Here is a 21,476-nt window from a genome sequence, read left to right as displayed (position 1 = left end):
ACTATATATACTGTGTACATTCAGTACTTCCCTTGCTCAATAAGAATTAAAATGGCATATTAGGACTTAAAATACAATATAATTGCTACACATCATTAAAGCACTGTATGGTTACTTTAAGTGCAAATCAGGGGAAAATTGATTTTATGGCACTTCAGTTGATGTCATCCGAGTACGAGTATCTGACAAGGATTGTTTTATGAGTAGCTGTACGAGAGCAAGCAGTGGGTTCTCTGCACACCCCTAATCTACACTACACTTGCAACACACCCACTATACTGGCTGCAAATACACAGCTACTGCTTTTTGTATCTTTTCTCCACAGAAATCCCCATAAAGGGAACCTTTGTGAACAGAAAGCTCTAATAGTTGTACTAGTTAGATAATGTAAACTGCTGGTTCTTCGGAACATGTTTTTGTTCTTTTAATCATAGAAAACATGTATAGATCCAGGTATTATCAAATAACAGTTCTAAAAGCTCTTAAGATTGGAATTCAGCTGCAAGGTTGTTAATGCATTTAATTCATTTTGTAGATTAAAACATTAGAAAACATGACAGGAAAGGATTTATGCTTTCTTTGACAAAAAAAAAAAAAATATATATGTATTATGAGTTTAACCTTATGTTGGTTTTAAAGGGATCTATGTTATACAAATTCAATGAAATCTCCTTGGGCAATTATAAATGATTCTCTCAAGTAAAAAAAAGCTGTATTAATTCAGCATAGAAAATAAATAATAATATTACTTAACTTTAGGCAGCTGGTCAAAAAATGCACCAGCCAAAACCTTGTCAATAGGAGACAATGTGAGGCCTTCATGGAACGTCATAACAGCCCTGCTTCTACTAGACAAAGTTTTTAAATTGTTTTTTACGAAAATGTGACTATTCCTCGACTATGAGTGGGTGGAAATATGAAGCAAAGCGTATTCTCTGAAATGGCCCAATGGTCCTCACTCTTGTTTCTCATAAACATCAGTTATTTGTACAGTGGTGTCAGGGGTGGATAATATATATATATATATATATATATTATATATATATATATATATATATATTATAATCTTATATATATAGTATATAAAGATTTATATATATATATATAAATATATTATAGGAGACATGATAGTTCATATTTATCTTGGTACTAAATCTAGTGATTTATAATGCTGCTACATAGTCCTGTACCGAATCTATCCCTTTTCACTGCAGAGTCACAGATCTATATTATGTTTTTCCTATATATCTATATAATCCTCCCCAAAACTTTTGCATAACACGATTTAATAGACAACTCAGAAAATCTGCTGGAACAAGGTTGATCAATCAGGAATAATTTATCCAGCTGCAGCTTGGAAGGACAATGTACAAACAGAAAATCTCTTGTTCTGGCAATGCTAACAAAGCACCCCCTATTAAAGTATGACAGATATGATGTTTTGTTATTGATTTACAATACTTATTATTGGATGTATGCCTGGGATTAAATTTACATAACATATTAGCAATTTGAAGGACATCCCATTTACACAAGTGTGTGCTACTTATTGCAGATATTTAGAGGTTTTTTGAGAGAATGACATTTAACACTACAACCTGTGAATCTCTATCAAGTTTACTATTGCATGTGTGAATTGTCCAAGAATCAAAGGAACAAAAATGTTATCCACAGTAAACAAACACAAATACAGTGTGGTTGTACAGCACTACAACAAAAATAATTTATCTTGATACATTTCTCAGCATACCACAGACTTTGTACTTTCAAAACTAAAATGGTACCAAACTCAATTTTATTATTTTTACTTTCTCTGTTTACTGAAGTGTTTGATGTTCCTTGAGTTGTAACATAATGAAAGGCTTTCAAACGCTGTACTGTAATAAAGGGTTGTGACAGAGAAAGAATGAATCTGTCATCAATCTCCCTCCCGACCTGCGAGGGCATGGTATAACAGGAACAGTGTGCCCCGGACTGGATGGTTTGACAGTTCGTCCCAGGGTCAGTCAGAAGTTGGCCTTCCAAAAAGGAGGCCAAGTCACACTACTGGAGGTCAGTGCGTTACTACTGTTGTGCCAGGTGTTCTTATTTAAAGTTACCAAACAAGCAACCCAGCACAAATAAAGAGCTGTTTTACATTGTGAGCTATGTTGTGTTTGTTGGCAACAACACCTCCGCACTGCAAACCACTTTGCCACAAGGGTTTAAATAAAAACCCATAAGAGTGGAGGATTTTTTACATCAATTTATGTCTTTTCTTATTCTTATGGGTCAGGGGTAGGTGCTGTTTTGACAATGTCTATACTGTCAGGGGCATGGTTATAGGCACAGAATCTCACAGAAACCCAGAACACTGGTGAAAATGTATTGTGTAAGGACGAAAACAACTGGAATCATGCCGTCCTTCCATTCTCACTATATATTATCTGCAAGTTATCTGCTTAATAATAACATTTCTGATAGATACATATGTATAATTAAACTACTTATTAAGTAGTCTTGCAATGTCTTGTGCTTGAGGGATGAAACTCTTGTATGTATTCCTGGGTTTAGGTGTACCTCCTACTGAGATCTGAACTAGCTATGTTTGTATTCTATTGCTACAATAAACTAGACCTTATTTTTAATACCTTTACACATTTGTGTTGTTTGTTTTTCTTACAGCATTGTAGTGTATAACAGAGCAACATTTCTCCAGAATACCTATGTTGTGCTATTTTGTATCTCTGCATTTTATTCTTAAAGATGAAGAATAAGATGTCAATTATAATTATAATGAACATACTGATTCCACAGAAGAGTAACCACAAGCCTTTGAAATGTGAATTCTGTGCAGGATAACGTTTCTGTGCATCTAATGAAGAGATCTAGCTCATAAATATGCACATTGTGAAAGCACAAATGGCTATGAACTGGAAAGGATGCCTAAAGTCTAGCACTATCATAAAGCAAACAGGAATTTAAAACCCTCTTAGCTTTCAGTTCAATGAACAGAAACCCTGGTTGTGTGTGGTCTGGGTGAAACGTTACCACGATTTGCCAATTGCATGCAAAGTACTTCATGAATATTATAATTATCTGAATTCACTGACTGAAACAACCTTTCAGAAAGGGATAAGTCAAGTATATTTTACAATGCAATACAATGCAATTGTACTTTATGAACAGCGTAATACAATGCAATTGTACTTTATGAACAGCAAATATGTTTAAGAGAACTTTGACTATATTTGTGAATATGTCTCATTTGTTTTTGGTGTTTTCAATAACTCATAGCATGTGCAACATACATTAGTCACATCACATATTTTGTGAAGTGCTTTTGTGTGCCATGAAATCCTTGCCTATATACAGTCTACTAGGTAATAGTTGTGTGTGTTAGGGTTAGGGGAGCTGGATATGGGGAGAAGAGACTTGGTTGATGAGAAAATGTAAGTGTTTCCTTGAAGTATATCATTTAGCTTTCTTATACCATGCTGATACAGTCGCCACCCCTTAGAACGAGCGAGTTTGTGTTACATGATTCACGCGCAGTCAGCGATGAACAGTAAAAACTCCCACACAATAACCTGACATTCAAAATGTCCCCCAATCACCAGTACAATCAAAACAAACAAGTGTGTATATGGTTAAAAATATTTATTACGTCACTCATAATATCGTTACACTAATAAAACATTTTTAAAAATCCTATGAATGTAATAAAAATTATAGTAATCTGTCACGTATCTGACTGCAATGAGACCAGATTAAGGGTGGATATGTAAAAAGGTGGATAAATGAATCCTGTTTTAAATACCATAATACATAGCTGTAACAATTACTGTACTATATTATTGTTTTGAGATTCAGCTTTTATTAGGGAGCTCCCCTAAATCCCTTGGTTAAAAAGATAGAGTGTATTAATGCTTGTGACAGAGTAGCCGTCTGACAGGCAGGAGATGCAATGGAAAGGAATATCCACTAGAAACTGTCCTCAGAGCATCAGATGATTCCAGGGCATTTACCAAGCACTCCCACCTTTCACTTCCAGAGCTCGGAACCCTCGAACAACAACTCAATCTGACCCTAAACCAACCCCAACCATAAAACATAACCCTAACCAATACCTAACCCTAAAACTAACCATTAAGAATCATCTGATGCTTCTCTGCTTCTCTGCTTCTAGTGGATATTCTTTGTGCTGCAACAGAAAATCGAGATGGAGGTTGAAGCTGATTCGCCTCGCAGGCGAACAGGATTTATTTACAAATTGTGAGAATTGCCTTCTGAACTGAAACTATATATATGAGACTGATTTAACAATGTTTTGATTATCAACTATTAATGAAAGTGAATATCTGTGTTATTAATGATACTCCTGTTAAGACTAAACCTTCGCCTTAAATAGCTGTCAGGAAATGCAGTTGTAACCTTAAGGGAATCTATCATACATTGCGTTGAATCGCTAATCAACCAGCGGGAGTGGGGGTGTTGTTGTTTGAATCTTATTTTCTGTACTGTTTAGTTTAGTTAATTCTTCCTTTCTGTATTATCTTAGTTTAGTTTAATTTTTCCTTTGTTTAGTGTTATTTCTAATAAAACCGTTACTTTGTATTCAGTAGAAACGTTATTTTGATAAAGGTGGGTTCTACAAGATTTGAATTCAAAACAAGGTATTCAATTATTACAATTCAAACTAGTCAAAATACAAATATACCTTGCACACTACAGCAGTGTGTTTGTTATTGAAATCTATGTGAATGGCACATAACGAGATCCAAATAGCTGAATTTGCCCAAAATATACAACATGCTTAACATTGTATAGACTATGTCTTTGTTATTGAACTCAATAGGAATGGCAAATGGCAAGCGCTATTTGACTGATATAAATGGCTGTCTGACATAACCCTGTATGGTGTAAGTGGTGACAACTGTATTGACAAATCAGTTTGCAGTATTTCCCTAAATAATTATTGTTATCAAACAATGTCACTCAGATGGCATTACTGCCCTAATTATTTTTTTCAAAACAAAGCTAACCCAGCTGATAGAGAAATTCACATTTGAAGCCCAATTATCATTCCATTACACTTCCAGCCACCTCTTCTGTTACATATATTACACATATAGGCATTTGTGTGGGGTCAGGTGGTGCTGTTTCACCTGTAACACAGGAAGTGAACAGGTAGAAGGGTATGAAAAAAGTCAAAGTCTGGAAAAAGGATGCACAGCAAAGTAACATAGCAATCATGAGAATGTTGATATGTGTAATGCTAAAAAATGAGGCATATGTTAAAGTTGGCAGGATAACAAATAGATCACACATTGATATTCAGATGATAATAAACCATTTACAGTAGGTAAAACAACTACATCTAATAAATAATCTAATAGGGGTTCCTGTAACATTTTAAGCAAAGCTATTTAACAAATTGAAACAGGCTGTGACACTGTAATTTAGTTTTTGCACTGTCTATATATTAGTTCACTCACTGAAAAATTAAGTCTTACTGTAGAAGAGACGATTGCCTATAATTGTGCTCACAGTCTAAACTCCCTTGAATACCCAATTTATCTGTGTTATCTCAATGTCTTGCAGTGTATAAATGTTATGACCTTTTCTTAGCTTCTTCTAACTTAATGTGGCTCCATTATCTAAAGACACTAACTCCTATGCAAGCTAAGATTAGTTTACTAGGCACTTATATTGCAAATGACTCCATTGCTTTCTGGACACAACATATCCCTTTAGAATTTAATGCCACAAAGTAGTAAGAATTGTTTATTACTTATGTTCTTTTTCTGGTATTTAGATATTTACTAGAATTCCCCAATTACATTTTCAGTACCCATGACTGGATACAGTGATGGTAATTTTAACATTTTTAATGTACATGTAATTTTTTTTTTTTTTACAAATCCATCTTTATTTTAATATAATTTGATATTTAGAAATGTGTTTAAAAAGTTATAAAATGATGCCAAAGGCGAAACAATGTTTTGTTTTAGATTGCGTCAAACATTTGAAGGATTTTAACTGTTAAAATGATTAAACAAAGACTTTGAAAAGGCAGTGTTGCACATGTTACATTTACCTCTTTTACACCAGTCAAGGTTACATCTATCACTACATTTCTTGATTTGATGATTGGCAAATTAACTAAACTAAAGGCAGAGTGCTTGCCATGAATGCAGAATGTAATGTATGAGTTTATTGTAATCTTTATTACTACCGGTAGCCTTTCAACATGGAACAATTTTGATGATACCCCAGATTTGTTGAAATTTTTGGTTCTGTGCAGTAGTTTTTTTTCTACCAGTTATTTTAACTTGGCTAGAGTCAACCATATAATAACGGATCACTTAATTAATCATCAATATTACAAACAAAAAGACAAATAAAAATGAAAGCCAAATAAAGCATCCATGAAAAAGCAATAACAATTATTTTCAATAGCTAGATATTAAATGAATATGCTTTAAAAATGACAATCAACAATAATAAAAACATTAAAATATAATAGCTAGGGAGGATATTTTAGTAGAATGCAATACCTGAGAGTGACATTGACTTACAATGAAGCTACCAGAAGCTTTGCTGCAGTGGCACAATTTAGGTTTTCCACAGGTGCAGAGGTGCACTTAGAAGAAATGCTGACACAACTGAAGACCATATAGCTGCAATGAGTACCACAGACAAAACAACTGGCACTAGGAAACTTTCTTGGCAAGAAGAGAAGCCAAGCGTGGGAAGGGCACTTAACTGCTCCCTCACCATTTAATTGGGCGGTCCCTCAAGGGCAAACTGGAGACATGCTCACAGGAACATTAGAAAGTTCACACATTTTGTAAAAATCAAGCAAAATAAAATACAACATCTGGTTAGTGTATAACAGCAAGATACTGTGGTATGATAAATCACAATGGCAGTAACCCCCAGTCACCCTGGAGGCAACGTTTGCATTTAATTCAGTGTTTAATACCGTGACTTTTCTGCTCCAGTATCAGTCTAACCAAGCGTTTGTATAAATAAAAGGTAATGTTTGTGGCAGAATTCATGAAATGAGGTAATTCTTTAAGCTTTTTAATTCACTGTTAAAAAGTTAATACTTTCTTATTTTTGATTAATATTTGGTGTTTCATTCTACCCAAGCAAGAGTTACATTTTGATTTACATAATAATTTTAAAATAATAATTGATTCTTGTAATATTTATATTTCCCAGTGTTTTCAACTGTAAAGGAGATTTTTTTTTCTTTTCTTGTTAGATAATAATAGCCAAAGTAAGGGTTTTGTTAACACAGATGACAACTTCACACTGTAATTAATACTGCAATTAACTGGTAATTTAATTCAAAACAAAACAAAGCACTTTAAACTGTGTTATTGAGCACAGACTAAACACTAACTTGATAGATAAATAAAACAAAAAAAAAGTTTGCTTTATTAAACTTTGTAGAATAATATTATCCATCTTCATTGAACACACTAAATATACTGGTAACAACTGCAATAGATTTCCCCATTCTATTCAGAGTATCACTGGTTGGGCTGGGTTTAGACTAATGATGCCGAAGTGTACCAGCTATGAACTAAACTTATTGTTTCTGCTATGGATTGGGAAGTGCTGGCAGGTCAAGAATCTACAATTATTAGTCATTGGTGGTGTTTATGTATGAATACTGGTTTGGAGAACTGCATCAAATCATATTTTCCTGCAGTTAGTTTCCATATCTTTGCTCTATTGCTGTAATTGGTAGTTGAAAGCAATTTGACTTTAATAATAATCTTTTATTTTTATATAACATCTTTCATAGTGGACCACCATCACAAAACTCTTCAATATACTGTATGAACTATTCATCAGCTGCAACTGCAATAGTCACTTACAACAACGTCTCACCTTGCTCAGGGTGACACAACGAATTAGTGGCTGAGCTGGAATTTGAACCGGGGACCTCCTGGTTACAAACTTAACCTTGTTTCTTTAAACTTGTTTCTTTAACCACTGGACCACACAGCCTCCTATAATAACTTCATTCAGACTTATTTCCATAGACTGTACTACCAATTTATTAGCACTCCATGATGTCTGTGTTATTGTCATCAGGGTGGCCTGCCTAATTAAAAGTTAAAGCTTAATTCGTTGACCTACATTATTTTCTGTCATTAAGAAGGATTATTGTTCTTTTGGGGTGAACCTGGTTAGTTGGGAACACTGGGAACCAGGAAATTCTGAAGCATGACCTGTTACCGCATTAATGCTAAATATTTCATTATAGTGATATAATCGCAGCAAGCCTTTGCTGGTGACTGTGGCTTTTGGCCATTTCTTGCAGTACTACAGGTTAAAAAGAGACCTTATTACACTTAGTAATAAATACCAGGCCAGTATCTCTGTGCAGTGCTTCATGAATCAGTTGTGCACAGAATGAGGTCAATCCTTAGTAACGTCAAAGCTCGGAACCATGCATCTTGAAACCTGTGGTTACTACTTTGGGGAACGATATTTTCTGTTAAATAGGTGCAGTATGTCTATTGTCACTTTTGAAAACTATCACACGCCAGTTTACTTCACACCTGGTCCTGACAGAAAGCCAATTTCAAAATGGTGTGAATTATTTTCTTTATCAATCTTAAATAACAATGCATCACCAACCGACCTGGTGTCTAGTCTAGTGTATGGGATTTCTTACTTTTGACTACAGTGTCATGTATTGATTATAGAAAGTACCAGTCGATAGTGTCTTAAGAAAATACTAAATAATAAAAACCTGTTTTTAAACCAACAAAAATGAACATGATATTGTGAAAATTTATATATATATATATATAATAATATATCTCTCTATAATATATATATATATATATATATATATATATATATATATATATATATATGTTTGTGAAGCAAAATGGATTTGCCTTCTTTGGCTTTGCAACCATTTGGAATCAAGTACTGAATGTGGAATTTATAGCTAACCACAAATAAACAAAAAAATAAATAATAGTAGGAATGGCCATGCATGATGATTGTTTATACATAGTATATTTATTTCAGTTTTTTTTTTGTTTTTGTTAACACAGCCACTGCTGGTCCAGCACTAGATAAATAGCTTCCTTCACTTCACAGATTCATTAACCACTTTGCTGCTATAATGACGAATTGGGTATTGTCAGAAAGACTACCCTCAAGTCCTATATTGACAGAGCAAAATCGTGCTGTTAAAAACAAAACCAAAACAAAACAACATCAATCTTTTCTACAATAGACTCCTACCTTAGCAACTCCATAGACTTTTCTTTTCCCTCAGATGGACGCAGGGTCATGTAAATCATGTCACATCATAGACATTTACTATATACTATAAAATGTTAAGTAGTTCTGCAAAACAGCTATCATTTGTATGAACCTATTTTAATCCTAATGCAACAGTTAAAAAAAAAAAACAGAAGGGCTTAATTCCACAGAAGATAATCAAGTAAAATATTGTATTTGAATCTACTTACTGCAATGTATTTAGAATATTTAATTCAAGCCTTACTCAGCATAAAAAAAAAAAAAAAAAAAAAAACAAAAGTGTGGTGCTGTGGTGGAAAATTATTCACTTCATGATAAATTATGTACACTGCTGCATTATGTATTTTGTGATTGATTTTGATGCAATGTTTGGACAGTTCATTGTGCTTTGGCAAATGACTGCTATGACAGCTATGCGTTTATTATCACTGAGGATTCATTATCATTATCAAACCAATGCACTTCACAGCTGTTCTTGTAGATGAACCTGCCATGTAACCACAAGCTTATTCTTAAAAAGTAAAATCATTCCCAGCCTGCAGTATTTAATTTTTTTATTTAATTGAATGATACCGAACATAACCTGCTCTAAATACACCAGAACGAATATTTAGGGTTTCTAGTTTTCGGGTTTTATTTCTGAGCACTATAGGCACACAACAAGGGTTGAAATGCGTTTTATTTTGTGGCAAAGGAACGTGTAAAAGGGACTAAATATATAATTATTAGTATAATCTCTCGGGTGCCTCATAAGCCCCTTTCCATCCATTTTTCGAGCAAGTTTATAAGTTGCTGAGTAAAGAAAGTTGCTACAAAAATAGTAACATAAGGGCAAAAAAAATGGTTATCCATCCACTGCAAATTCCAGAGTCAAAGGGAATACCCTGTGACATTTTGTGATGTCATAACCAATTTGCATCTGTCGCAATGTTTTCTGCCAAGTCGCATAAAATATATTCGCTAGTTGACTTTCCAGAGTTTTTTCAACTTGCTCGCTAGTCTAGTGAGTATACATTTTACCGAGCAAGCACTTTAAACACTGGAAATGAAACTTGATCCAATTATATTATAATAATAATAATAATAATAATAATAATAATAATAATAATAATAATAATAATAATAATAATAATAATATAAAGGAATGTCAATGAAAGTTACGTAAAAATAAAAGTTGGAGTAAATAAATAATTTTTTGATAAAACAAAGAAACCACACAACTTGACGCTATATATATATATATATATATATATATTATATATATATATATATATATATACAGTGCCTATATAAAGTCTACACCCACTTTCAAAATTTTCACCTTTTGTTGCCTTATAGCCTGGAATTAAAATGCATTAAATTTTTTTTTTTTGGTTTCATTTATTATCCTACCCCACAACTTCCAAGTGAAAAAAATATTCTAGAAATTTGTAGAAAATATATTAAAAATAAAAACTGAAATAGCTTGGTTGGATAAGTGTCCACACCCCTTGTAATAGCAATCCTAAATTAGCTCAGGTGTAAAAATCACACACCAAGTTAAGTGGCCTCCACCTGTGTTAAATTGTAGTGATTCACATGATTTCAGGATAAATTCAGCTGTTCCTGTAGGTTCCCTCTGCTGGCTAGTGCATTTCAAAGCAAAGCCTCAACCATGAGAACCAAGGCGCTTTCAAAATAACTCTGGGACAAAGTTGTTGAAAGGCACATATCAGGGGATGTGTATAAAAAAATATCAAAGGCCTTGAATATCCCTTGGAGCACCTTCAAGACAATTATTATGAAGTGGAAGGTGTAATGCACCACCAATACCCTGCCTAGATCAGGCCGTCCCTCCAAAGTGGATGACCGAGCAAAAAGGAGACTGATCAGAGAGGCTACCAAGAGGCCAATGGCAACTTTGCAAGAGCTACAGGCTTTTATGGCCAAGACTGGTCAAAGTGTGCATGTGACAACAATATCCCAAGCACTCCTCAAATCTGGCCTGTATGGTTGGGTGACAAGAAGGAAGCCATTTCTCAAGAAAGCACAATTAGTTCACATGCTGGGATTCAAGTGAATGATTAATTAGTAATTGAATCCCAGCACAGCTGTATATATAGATGCAGAAATCATTCACTCGGGGTTGCGAGTACAGTGAGGAGGTACAGGACAGAGACAGAGGAGAGAATTCTACTAAAAGATAACAATTGCTACTCGTGCTGGAAGCACCAGCACAGTACTTGTTGTTTGGTTTCATTTCGTGTCTGTTTTGTTTGTCGGTTTGTTTTAACCAACATGCCAATTTGTTTGTAAAAGTGTTTGTGTTGTGTTAAATCTTTTTATTGATTATTAAATCTGTGCAGCAGTGCGTTACTCACAACACTGTGTTCTGGATTTCCTTCCTGGTCTGATGACATCACTACAAAGCCAGCCTGTTCACAATACACACAGGACTTTGATTCAGAGGGGCTGACTAAGGATACGTGCAAAGTTTTTTGTGGCTGCAAAACACCACTTCCCCCCAGAAGCACTTTTCCTGATTGTCAAAGTTCAGAGGTCATTTCTCTGGGTGGAGCCTTAGGTCTCATGTTGGGAGCATTCTTTCTTTTGCCTGGGGAGCTGCTCCTTGTGAGGAGCACACTTCTAGTCTGGGGAGCATGCCATTTCTCCTACGGGAAACCTGTTTCTTCTGTGGAGAGCTTGCTTAGTGTGGGAAGCCCGTTGTATGGGAAACACGCCTTTGAAAGACGCGCGGCTGTTTTGTGATTCTCACTTCCACTCTGTGATTGGTCAGTTTGCTTATTTTAGACTGTGCCCAAGTACACATGGGGGGTTTCCCATTGGTTGTTCTTGTTCCTAGACTGCCCCTTTTTCTCAATTGTTCCGCTGACATGCCCCCATGCCCCCCCACCCCCCCAAACCCCCCAGAGCTGGATTTACGAGATGGGGCTTTTTTTCTGTCCAAGGTGTCAAAGCATACAAAACTGACTGGCTTGCCTTGTGCAAGATAATACTACTGGCGCCAAATGATTCATTCAGTGATGGGGGAAGATATAACGCTTGTCCTGCAGTTAGTTTATGACTCTTTTTAAAAGTATTCTTTGTTAGTGGGGAAGTTTATGACCGAAAACCAAGAAGACACTGAGACTGGTTTAAGACCCCCCTCTATGTATTTCAATTCTGTTAATTTCATACACAGAATGATATTTTGACCCACTCAGAAGCTACAACGCCTATCAGCCCAAAATGTCTAAAGGAGAATTACTGTACACTGCAGGTTGAACCTAAGAACCATTTTTAGTCTTAAGAACCTCAGGCACTTGAACATGGGCAAGGTCTTTTCCATCAGCATGTAGAAATGCATGGAAAGGTACAGAATTTTCATTTAGAAAGTGGAGGTGCTTGAATAGGTTTTCTATCAAGAAATAGATATTCTTGGGCTAAAATGGGTTCACTTATACAGCTTGGTGCAGCTTATATTGTCCCTAGATGTTTGCCTCATTCTTTGCTTATCTGTTAAGAAACCCTAGAATCGGTACAATTTATTGTTGTTTATATACTGTATTCCTTCTAATTAAGACGCCCTTGAATTGAAGATGCAGCCCAAATTTCCCACCCTTAATTTGAGGAAAAAGTAAAACATCAAACAAATATGCATTTACAAAGATACAACCTCAATTACATTCTTCATGAGCTTGATCCGTGTTTATTGTGCCTGAAAAACACAAGCCAAGTTAATAGAAACAATTGGAGCAACCTTGGCCCCCACCGCTTTGACAGTGCTTGGTGCTGGCCAAGGTTGCCCCAATTGTTTCTTTTAACTTAGCTTGTGTTTTTGATACAAGTTAGAAGAAACAATTGGGGCAACATTTTCCCCCACCCTCAGGTGGTGGAGCGCATTTGGGAATGATTCAGGAAGGCGCAGATCGATTTCTTCGCCTCGGTGAAGACGACACACTGCACCCTGTGATACTACCTCCACAGCTTAGGAGGTCCACTCAGCGTCAATGCCCTAGCCCACGAGTGGCCTAGTGTGCTCCTATACGCGTTCCCACCGATACCGTTGCTCCTGGTGTTTCTGGAAAAGGTCCAGTTAGATAAGGTGACAGTTCTCCTAGTGGCCCCCAGTTGGTCCAGGAGAATCTGATTTTAGTCCTTGTGTCAGCAAGGCCAGCTCTTGGAGATCCTGCTTTACCTGGATCTCCACTCTCTGATGAGAGCCACTCTCTGGCACCCAGAAACAGGCAGGTTCCAGTTATGGTTCTGGACCCTGAACGGGACTGCTGGTCAGCCCTAGGGCTATCAGACGTGGTTGTGGGTACATTGCAGATTGCTAAGGCGGATTCCAGTAGGTCGTTTTACGTCTACAAGTGGAAGCATTTTCAGAACTGGTGAGCCATGACTAAGAGTCATGACCCACTCTCTTGCCCAATGCCAGTTTCTGTCTGCAAGAACTGCTTGATATTGGTAGGTCACCTTCCACATTAAAGGTGTATTTAGCAGTTATTTCTACATGCAATTCCCCCGTAGATTCGGTATCTCCAGGTGCGCATTTTTTGGCAACCCGGTTTCTTAAAGGTGCTCGCCGGTTATGCCTTTCAAGGAGGACCGTTCTCCTCGAATGGAGCCTAGATATTGTACTGAAGGCTCTCACGAAGGCCTCATTTGAGCCCACATGCTCCATACACTTTAAGTATCTGTCTATGAAAACAGCCTTCCTCTTGGCTATCACCTCCGCAAAGTGGGTTAGTGAGCTGCAGTTGCTGTCAGTGCACAGCTCCTGTATGCATATTTGGGAAGATGGCAGCAGGGTGTCACTGTATATACAAACCCTGCTTTTCTCCTAAAGGTGATCACAGCCTTCTACATGAATCAGTCTGTGGAACTGGGGTCCTTCCATCCATCCTGTTTTCTTTGGAGGAGGATAGAAGATTGAATTTTCTCTGCCTGGTGCAGGCATTGAGATGCTATGTAGATAGGATAAGAACTCTGCGTCATTCTGACCAGCTCTTTGTCTGTCATGGGATACAGACCCTAGGACAGCCCCTCTCGAAGCAGCGACTGTCACATTGGATTGCAGACACAGTCTCAACTGCGTATGATGGTGCTGGCTTATCCCACCTGGGAGGGTAGCCACATATTCCACTAGTGGGTTGGCTGCATAGGCCGAGGATGTCATCCAGGAAGGGGCCTATCGGCACCTCTGATATAGAGAGCTCAGTGAATACCTACCAGTAGGCAGGCATATCCCATATGTAATGTTTTGGTGGTGGTCTTCTCTTTCAGGGAACCAGGGTGACGGTAAGTAACCTAACATTTTTTTAGAGTCTGCATATGCCAAAGTTCTTAAGTTTTCTCCTTTTGTAAATGTAGATTACATAGGTTTCTTTTTAGTCGAAGCAGTTAGCACTAGGGTGCAATTTGAAACATATTTTGTGAGATGAAAAGCAAAAGTAATGTTATAAGAATGTTATATTTACCTCTTCTAGAGCTGCAGGATTTTCAGACTTGCATATCAACCCTTTGGTTGTTGCCAGCAAATACAATCCAACTTGCTATAAAATACAATTCACCCTTGGGAATCAAATTATTGACAAAGCATATTGACTAACAGGATTACAACTAAATGAATGTTGAAAAAAAAAAAAAAAAAAACTTTGTAAAACAGACCCATTGTATATTAATAACAGCTTTTTGTTGTTATTTTTCAAAAAATGTTAAGCATTGAAATTGACTGCATTGCATTTTGCATTATACCTAATAAGATCATCTATTTTGTCAGACTGAAATGACACTGATATTTGGGACTGCTGTTTTCTTAATTAGGCGTGATAAAATGTATAAAATTGGCAATTTGAAAGATTTTTATTTTTGTTAGCTGAGAACATCTGGGGTAGGAATTTGCTACTTGGTTACACAGGCATCTCATGCACTGCTGTGCCACTCAAGCCTCTGCAGGCAAATAGATTGCAATTAGTCTGGTAAAATGGAACATAAATCAGAGCTTGAGGGCTGCAGGAAACACCTGCAGGACTGATAACTAGATGACATCAAATGCCATAAGCAAAAACAACAGGAAGCGAAAGGTTCAAAATAATAACCACAAAAGATCTTCAGTGGTGTAGATTAAAGCAAAAAGATACGAAATGCTTAAGTAAAATTGTAATTATATTGTAATGTTATTAGTTTGAGGATATGTTGTTCCCAAATAAAACAAGGCACTTGTTTTGTGTGTGTGTGTGTGTGTGTGTCAGTGTAGAGGAATACCTCTACTAAAGTATACTGGTATAAATAAACAGTTAATGTTGCTAAGATACTGAACCCTCAGGGTAAGAGTTCAGCTTGACTGGCATTGTCTTAGGCTTAACCAGTAGTGGTGCAGTAAGACAAACCAATCCAGGACGAAGTTAAAACAAAATATTAATGCTTCAGTATCATAAACATTAGTCAAAAATAGCAGTACCCTTCAGTGGAAGTACCGTTATTTCAAACAAAAGTAGGATTGCTTTGGGAAATTTTGGTGAATACATTATAAACATCTTACTGTTTGTATAACTTCATTGGCTTGGTTTACGTGCAGGTTAGAAGCTACAAATTCTCTCTCCATTGTCTTGAGAATGTAACATAGCTCGTACATATCCCTCACATTCCGTTCACTACAGTAACTGTGCTGCCAATCCATGCACGGCTAAAAAAGGTGGGTAAATAGCCTTCTCATGCTTAAATTTGACTACAAAATAATTTTTTGTGGATGGCAAGACGTTCAAAAGCTGTACCGTATGTTCACGAGACTTCAGCAGTGAAGATCTCATTTATGACATAACCTCACGTAACGTTCTACTATAACTAAAGGCTGTACCAAGCAATTCTTTATTAACAACTGAGATCTTAAAGTACTGTAGCCCTGGCAAGCTTCTTTGACCAAACATATAAACAAGGGCGTAACAGGGCCAGGAGCCCTGTACATGAAGAGGGGGCAGGGCAAAGCCCTGCCATAAAACGTTTTTGTTTTTTTTTATATGTGGAGGACGAGCATTCCTCTCGCTGTCACAGTCCATAAGTATTTAAAAAAAGATGAAAACTCACATAATGGTAATTATTTAAAAATGTAGGCTAGTGACAGAGAAATTGTGAGGTTAGTTTTTAATACATTTCACATTTAGGCAAAACTTATATTTTTCTAACTTATGTATTTTTAGTTTTTTCCCTTTCCAAACAATGTGTCTTCATTTTCTAACATTGCCAGCTATTATAAGCTCCTCTTCAGTAAAGTTGCTAAATCTCACCTCATAACCAAATACACCTGCATCAGTTGGGTGTAGTTTGAGTTGTGATTCATTTCTTGTTTAGATTTCCCTGCAAATTTCACAGATTTGCAAATACATGCAAGATATTTTCAATGCAACAGAGTTGCATAAAATTGCATAAACTGGCAAAATCTTTGAATGTCTGCCCCAAAATCCATAATATAAAAAGTTGAGACCCCTGTCTTTTATGCATTGTTTGTACATGATTGCCTCAAAGGCTTTTAAAGCCCAGCTACATACAGCATAGTACCTAGTCACAATGTTTTTTGAAAATTGAAACTGAATCATTGTCTTATCCACTTATCAATCAAGGAGCACCGCAATGAAAACCTTACGTTGCTCATTTTGAAAAACTCTAAGTAAACATACAAGAAGGTTAATGTAACTTTCACAGTTGTTTCTTATTGGTTTTGTAATATTGGCAATGTTAATAGCACCTTTCACAAAATACATCTAACATATAAAGCAATACTAGATATCAATATTCAGCATTTGAGAAACACTGATTTATGCGATCAGTGAAGTTTGAAATACCCATGTGTCTCAAATAAATACATGAATCTAATTTTTATTAATTATAACCTTCTGAAGTTTTGTTTTTTTCAATTAAGTTGTCTCTAACTACACTGTAATTACATTATCATAAAAGCCATGTGTTTTTTTTTTGTTTCATTTAGGGTTAACCTAACATTTATTTTACATACATTGTACAGAACTTGATCTATAAACTAAATATATCATGCCTGTAGACTTAGTGCTGTGTTTATTTAAGGTCTTTGTCTAGTCAATGTTTGGTTTGACTTCAGCCTTAGTATTAATCAAAATTCAGTTAGTTTGTTTTTTTTAATACCTATCTAATGTTCAACCAGAAATTGAGCACAGGTGTGAAATACATGTACACATACTTTTCATGTCTGTGAACTGGTATGCTTGATCCACTTGTGCTCGTTAATTCTACTTTAGTATGAACCATACAGTATGTAAACTGGCCATTTACTAAAATTAAATTAAACAAAATTACTGACTTGACCAAAATGATTAGACATCTCACCTCATTATGCCCAAGATAAGTATATTTATATAAGCCTGATAGAATAGATGAAAAGCCCACTGTAAGTAATAAGTAAACCCCCCACCCACAAGATGATTAATCATGAATTTATTTTATTTTAGCTGAGCACACTAACCATTGTGACAAGACTCTTCATCAAGTAGATCCTCCCCATTCATCCAGGTTAGTAAGTGTATGCCAAATGAAAATTCAAACATGATATATACAGCACTGAAGGAACCACATAACAGAACTGGCACAGCCATCACCATCTCTTTCAGCTTCCATAATGTAAAACTTTCTCTTTTGCACTGCAGATACAATTTGTGTAGCATAAAATAAATGTAAATTTAGCGTCAAAAAACAACACACGTTGCTCAAAATATGTCCAAGAAATCGGTGCTGTACATGTAAAGGCCCAAATATGCTGGCAAAATTAAAAACAAGCAAAAATACATAACTGTTCAGGTGTAAAATGTAGTAACCCATAAGCCTTACCTTCATAGATAGCTTTAAATCCTTGGGCACTCACTGCAAAGTCAGTAGTAAACCAAAGTGCAAGAATTGAGCCTGTGCTTACAATAGGTGATGGCAAATCAAAGCCAGACAACCTGGGGAAAAAAAAAGATTTTTTAATGATAGGTGAGGCAAATACATTTATCTTAGAATTATGCATTTCTATATGGCAAGATTTGGGACTTGGTAATGATGCATGTTATCATCCATGAGGACAATGTCTGGGCTAATAGCATAGGTCTAACATTGATATGAAGAATGATGAATCACATCCCAATATCTTACAGCACATTTTTTAGTTTTTCCTACATAAACCATTATGGATGGTTGTCACAAAGAGAGCCGGAGTGGGTGGCGTCAGACCAGAGCCAGGAAATAAGCAACAGAGAGGTGGAGTTTGGTGGAGCTGAGCGAATGCTTTCGCTCAGCTTTTAATAAATAAAAAAATAAAAAGGTTGTAACAAACAAAAATACAGGACACGGCACTCGTCGCCAAAACAAAAAGACAAACAAAACGGACTATACAGACAACACACGGTGAGCTTCTATTTAACTATTATTATTATTATTATACAATACACTTATTACCTCCATCTCCAATCCCATTCTTCACTCACTGAACACACAACCCCGAGTATGTGAAAACATGCTGCTTTTATGCAGCTGTAACGAGACTCGACTGCTAATCAATCATTCAATTGGAGTCGCGGTACAACTGCACGTGAATTAATAAAGTGCAATTCCCTGTGCTCAAATCTTTTTTCAGTAATCGTTATTCCAACAGGAAATTCCTGACACTGAGTCTGCAATGGCAGTTGTATGCATCTTTAGGAAACCCAGTAAAATAAAAGAAAAGATGTAAGATGTCTGTGGAACAGTGGTCTGATAATGGTCACTATGTCAGTTTTAAATAAACCAGAATCACATTGAAAAGTGACTGACGAGGTCGACACAGTTATGCAATTCTAATTTATATCATTATAAAATCAAGAGATGGAACATTGTTGGCAGAATGGGACACCTCAGGATGAAGCAGGGTGTCTGTACAAACAGGAACAAAAATTTGTGCTGGCAGATGTTTTCTGTATAAATTGGTATGGCAGAATCATTGAACTGTAATTTTAATCTTCCATACTTTGCTTTAAGTTTGGTAAAACTTTCTTCTATAAATGTGAATACAAAAAAAAAAAAAAAAAAAAAAAAAAAACACATTACATGTTGAAGTAAACAGCTTGGAATGATACTTTAACATCAAGAATGTGACAGATTCCATGTGCCTACATGACCCCGAGGCCAATTGTTTATTCACTTTCTGTACAGATGCATAGGGTTTAAGCTTGCAACAACTCTTCAGGTTGCAATGTTCCTAATTGTTTGGTTGATGTACATGTGCAATTTTTCACAGTTCAATGGTAATTCTGTCCATTGAAGGGTAAATCTGAAAAACACATTTTAAAACTATTATTGTTGTTATAATAGCATGTTGCTTTTGAATGGGTTATTTTCTCTGACACTATTTTGAAACAACAGTTCAACTACTATTTTCTGAAATGGCAAACACCAGCAAGTAGAGCCACTTCTCCAGCTTATTTCAGCACTATGAAGTGGGGAGGAAGTGAAACAAATTGGAATTGAACAATGTGCACATTTATTTGTACTTTTTATACCCTAGAAACTATAACAATATTTTTCATTTAGGGTCCAACAACACTTCATTTATGGATTTTTTTTTTCTAGCCTCCAAATTTGACAACACAAACTCATAGTTAAACAGTAAGTAGCTTCAAGTGTTCTCCTAAGGGAAAATCAAAATCCATTCACATCATGTGCTAATATGACCTGTAAGTTTTTGCCAACCTCAACTCAATATTGCTTCAGCAATGTGTGAGGGAATTAGAAAGATGATATGTTGGCACAGTAACTGGACCAGAAAACACATGTTTGTGATGGCGTGTGATCTATCCATGCAAAAATCATTTCTATTAGCTTTGACACAACTGGCACATAGTCAGGTGTGTTATTACTTTGGTCAGATAAAAACGCTTTCTTGAGAATAAGCACACTTTAAGAAGTTTTTGGAAGGTCAGCAGGGGACAAAGACAGTAAAAACTTGTTCTAAAGGGGAAGCAAGATTTGTAGATAGGGCTCGCTCCACAAACAACAACAAAAAAGTTAGTATAATACCACTTAATCTTAATATGGATATACACAAACTTAAAATAAGCACAGTGCATACTTTGCAGGATGTTATTTTTTTTTTATTTATTTATTTTTTTATTTTTTTGTGCAAACATTAATTAGTTCAAACCCTGACCTAAAAATAACATTTGTTGAAAAGTCCTCTTTCAACACTGCAATACATGCGAACAGGCTGAGTATGAAAGATAACTAATGAATGTCCATATACTAGATACTGTATTTGCATATTAATATTTCAGTATAATTCACAGTTAAGGTTGCAGAAACACAAAGGGAATGGAATTATAACAACTGGAATGGCAATACTCCAGATGTCCCACAAAGTCTGGGCCTGTCTACATTGTAAGCACTGTATTTTTCCCTAATTTGGCAGTGGGTGTTTATTTTTAAAATATTTTTGGCAAGTTACTTTTTTGTACTAATGTGCGCATTTGGCAGGAAGAAAAAAAATTGATACATTAAAAAATATCTCATCAAGATCTACAGCTTATTACATTTTTGTCTGACACTGTTATTGAGATTGTCAATACATTCAAATGCATTTGGTTTGGGAACTGATTGAAGTTATTATTTGAGGAAAATATGATTGAAAAAAAAATTCTAATGGAAAATTATGCTACGACTGTATGTTGTGATTTACCAATCAGCCACTGAATCCCGTTTGAGTATAAGTTCCCTTTTACAATGAATTCTCTAGATTCATACTACATTATCCAAAAGACATGCATATGTGTTCCGTATGAAACATATAATAGTTTACAACTTTAACATTATCACCTACTGGTGAGCTACTGTGAATATTTTATCTATAGTACTTCCTGTACATTGAATTGTGTATCTTTGTTTTTAAACTATTCTAAGACGAGAGCATTTTTTATGCTTACCTGTTGCTGCCCTCCCAGCAAAACAGTTCTATATCTGATGCTTTTTACCTATTCATTAAAGAAATTACATACTTTGAAGTTCACAAAAGTAAATCCATATTTATCCCTTTAAAAAAAGAGATGTAGATCATTTATTAAGTGAATTTCACACCACGCTTAACCTCTGGCACGGATTACATGTTGCACAATTAACTTGAAAAGCTGTATAGGTTATGCATGCTTTACTGTACTAGTGTGATTAAATAAATGATC

The 21,476-nt window shown here is 35.7% G+C and overlaps 1 protein-coding gene across 1 annotated transcript in view; it reads right to left on the bottom strand.

Annotated features, from left to right (window-relative positions):
• LOC121316386 (CUB and sushi domain-containing protein 1-like) overlaps positions 1–21,476 on the bottom strand; it is a 590,542-nt gene that overhangs the window by 456,635 nt on the left and 112,431 nt on the right. Inside the window, exon 6 of the mRNA XM_041251464.1 lies at positions 18,124–18,236. Coding sequence (XP_041107398.1) covers positions 18,124–18,236 — 113 coding nt within the window. The remainder of the gene's footprint in view (positions 1–18,123; positions 18,237–21,476) is intronic.

The sequence above is a fragment of the Polyodon spathula genome, chromosome 5, assembly GCF_017654505.1.
Source record: "Polyodon spathula isolate WHYD16114869_AA chromosome 5, ASM1765450v1, whole genome shotgun sequence".
NCBI lineage: Eukaryota > Metazoa > Chordata > Actinopteri > Acipenseriformes > Polyodontidae > Polyodon > Polyodon spathula.
The sequence above is the reverse complement of the archived record's forward strand: the minus strand, read 5'-3'. Positions and strand labels throughout refer to the sequence as shown.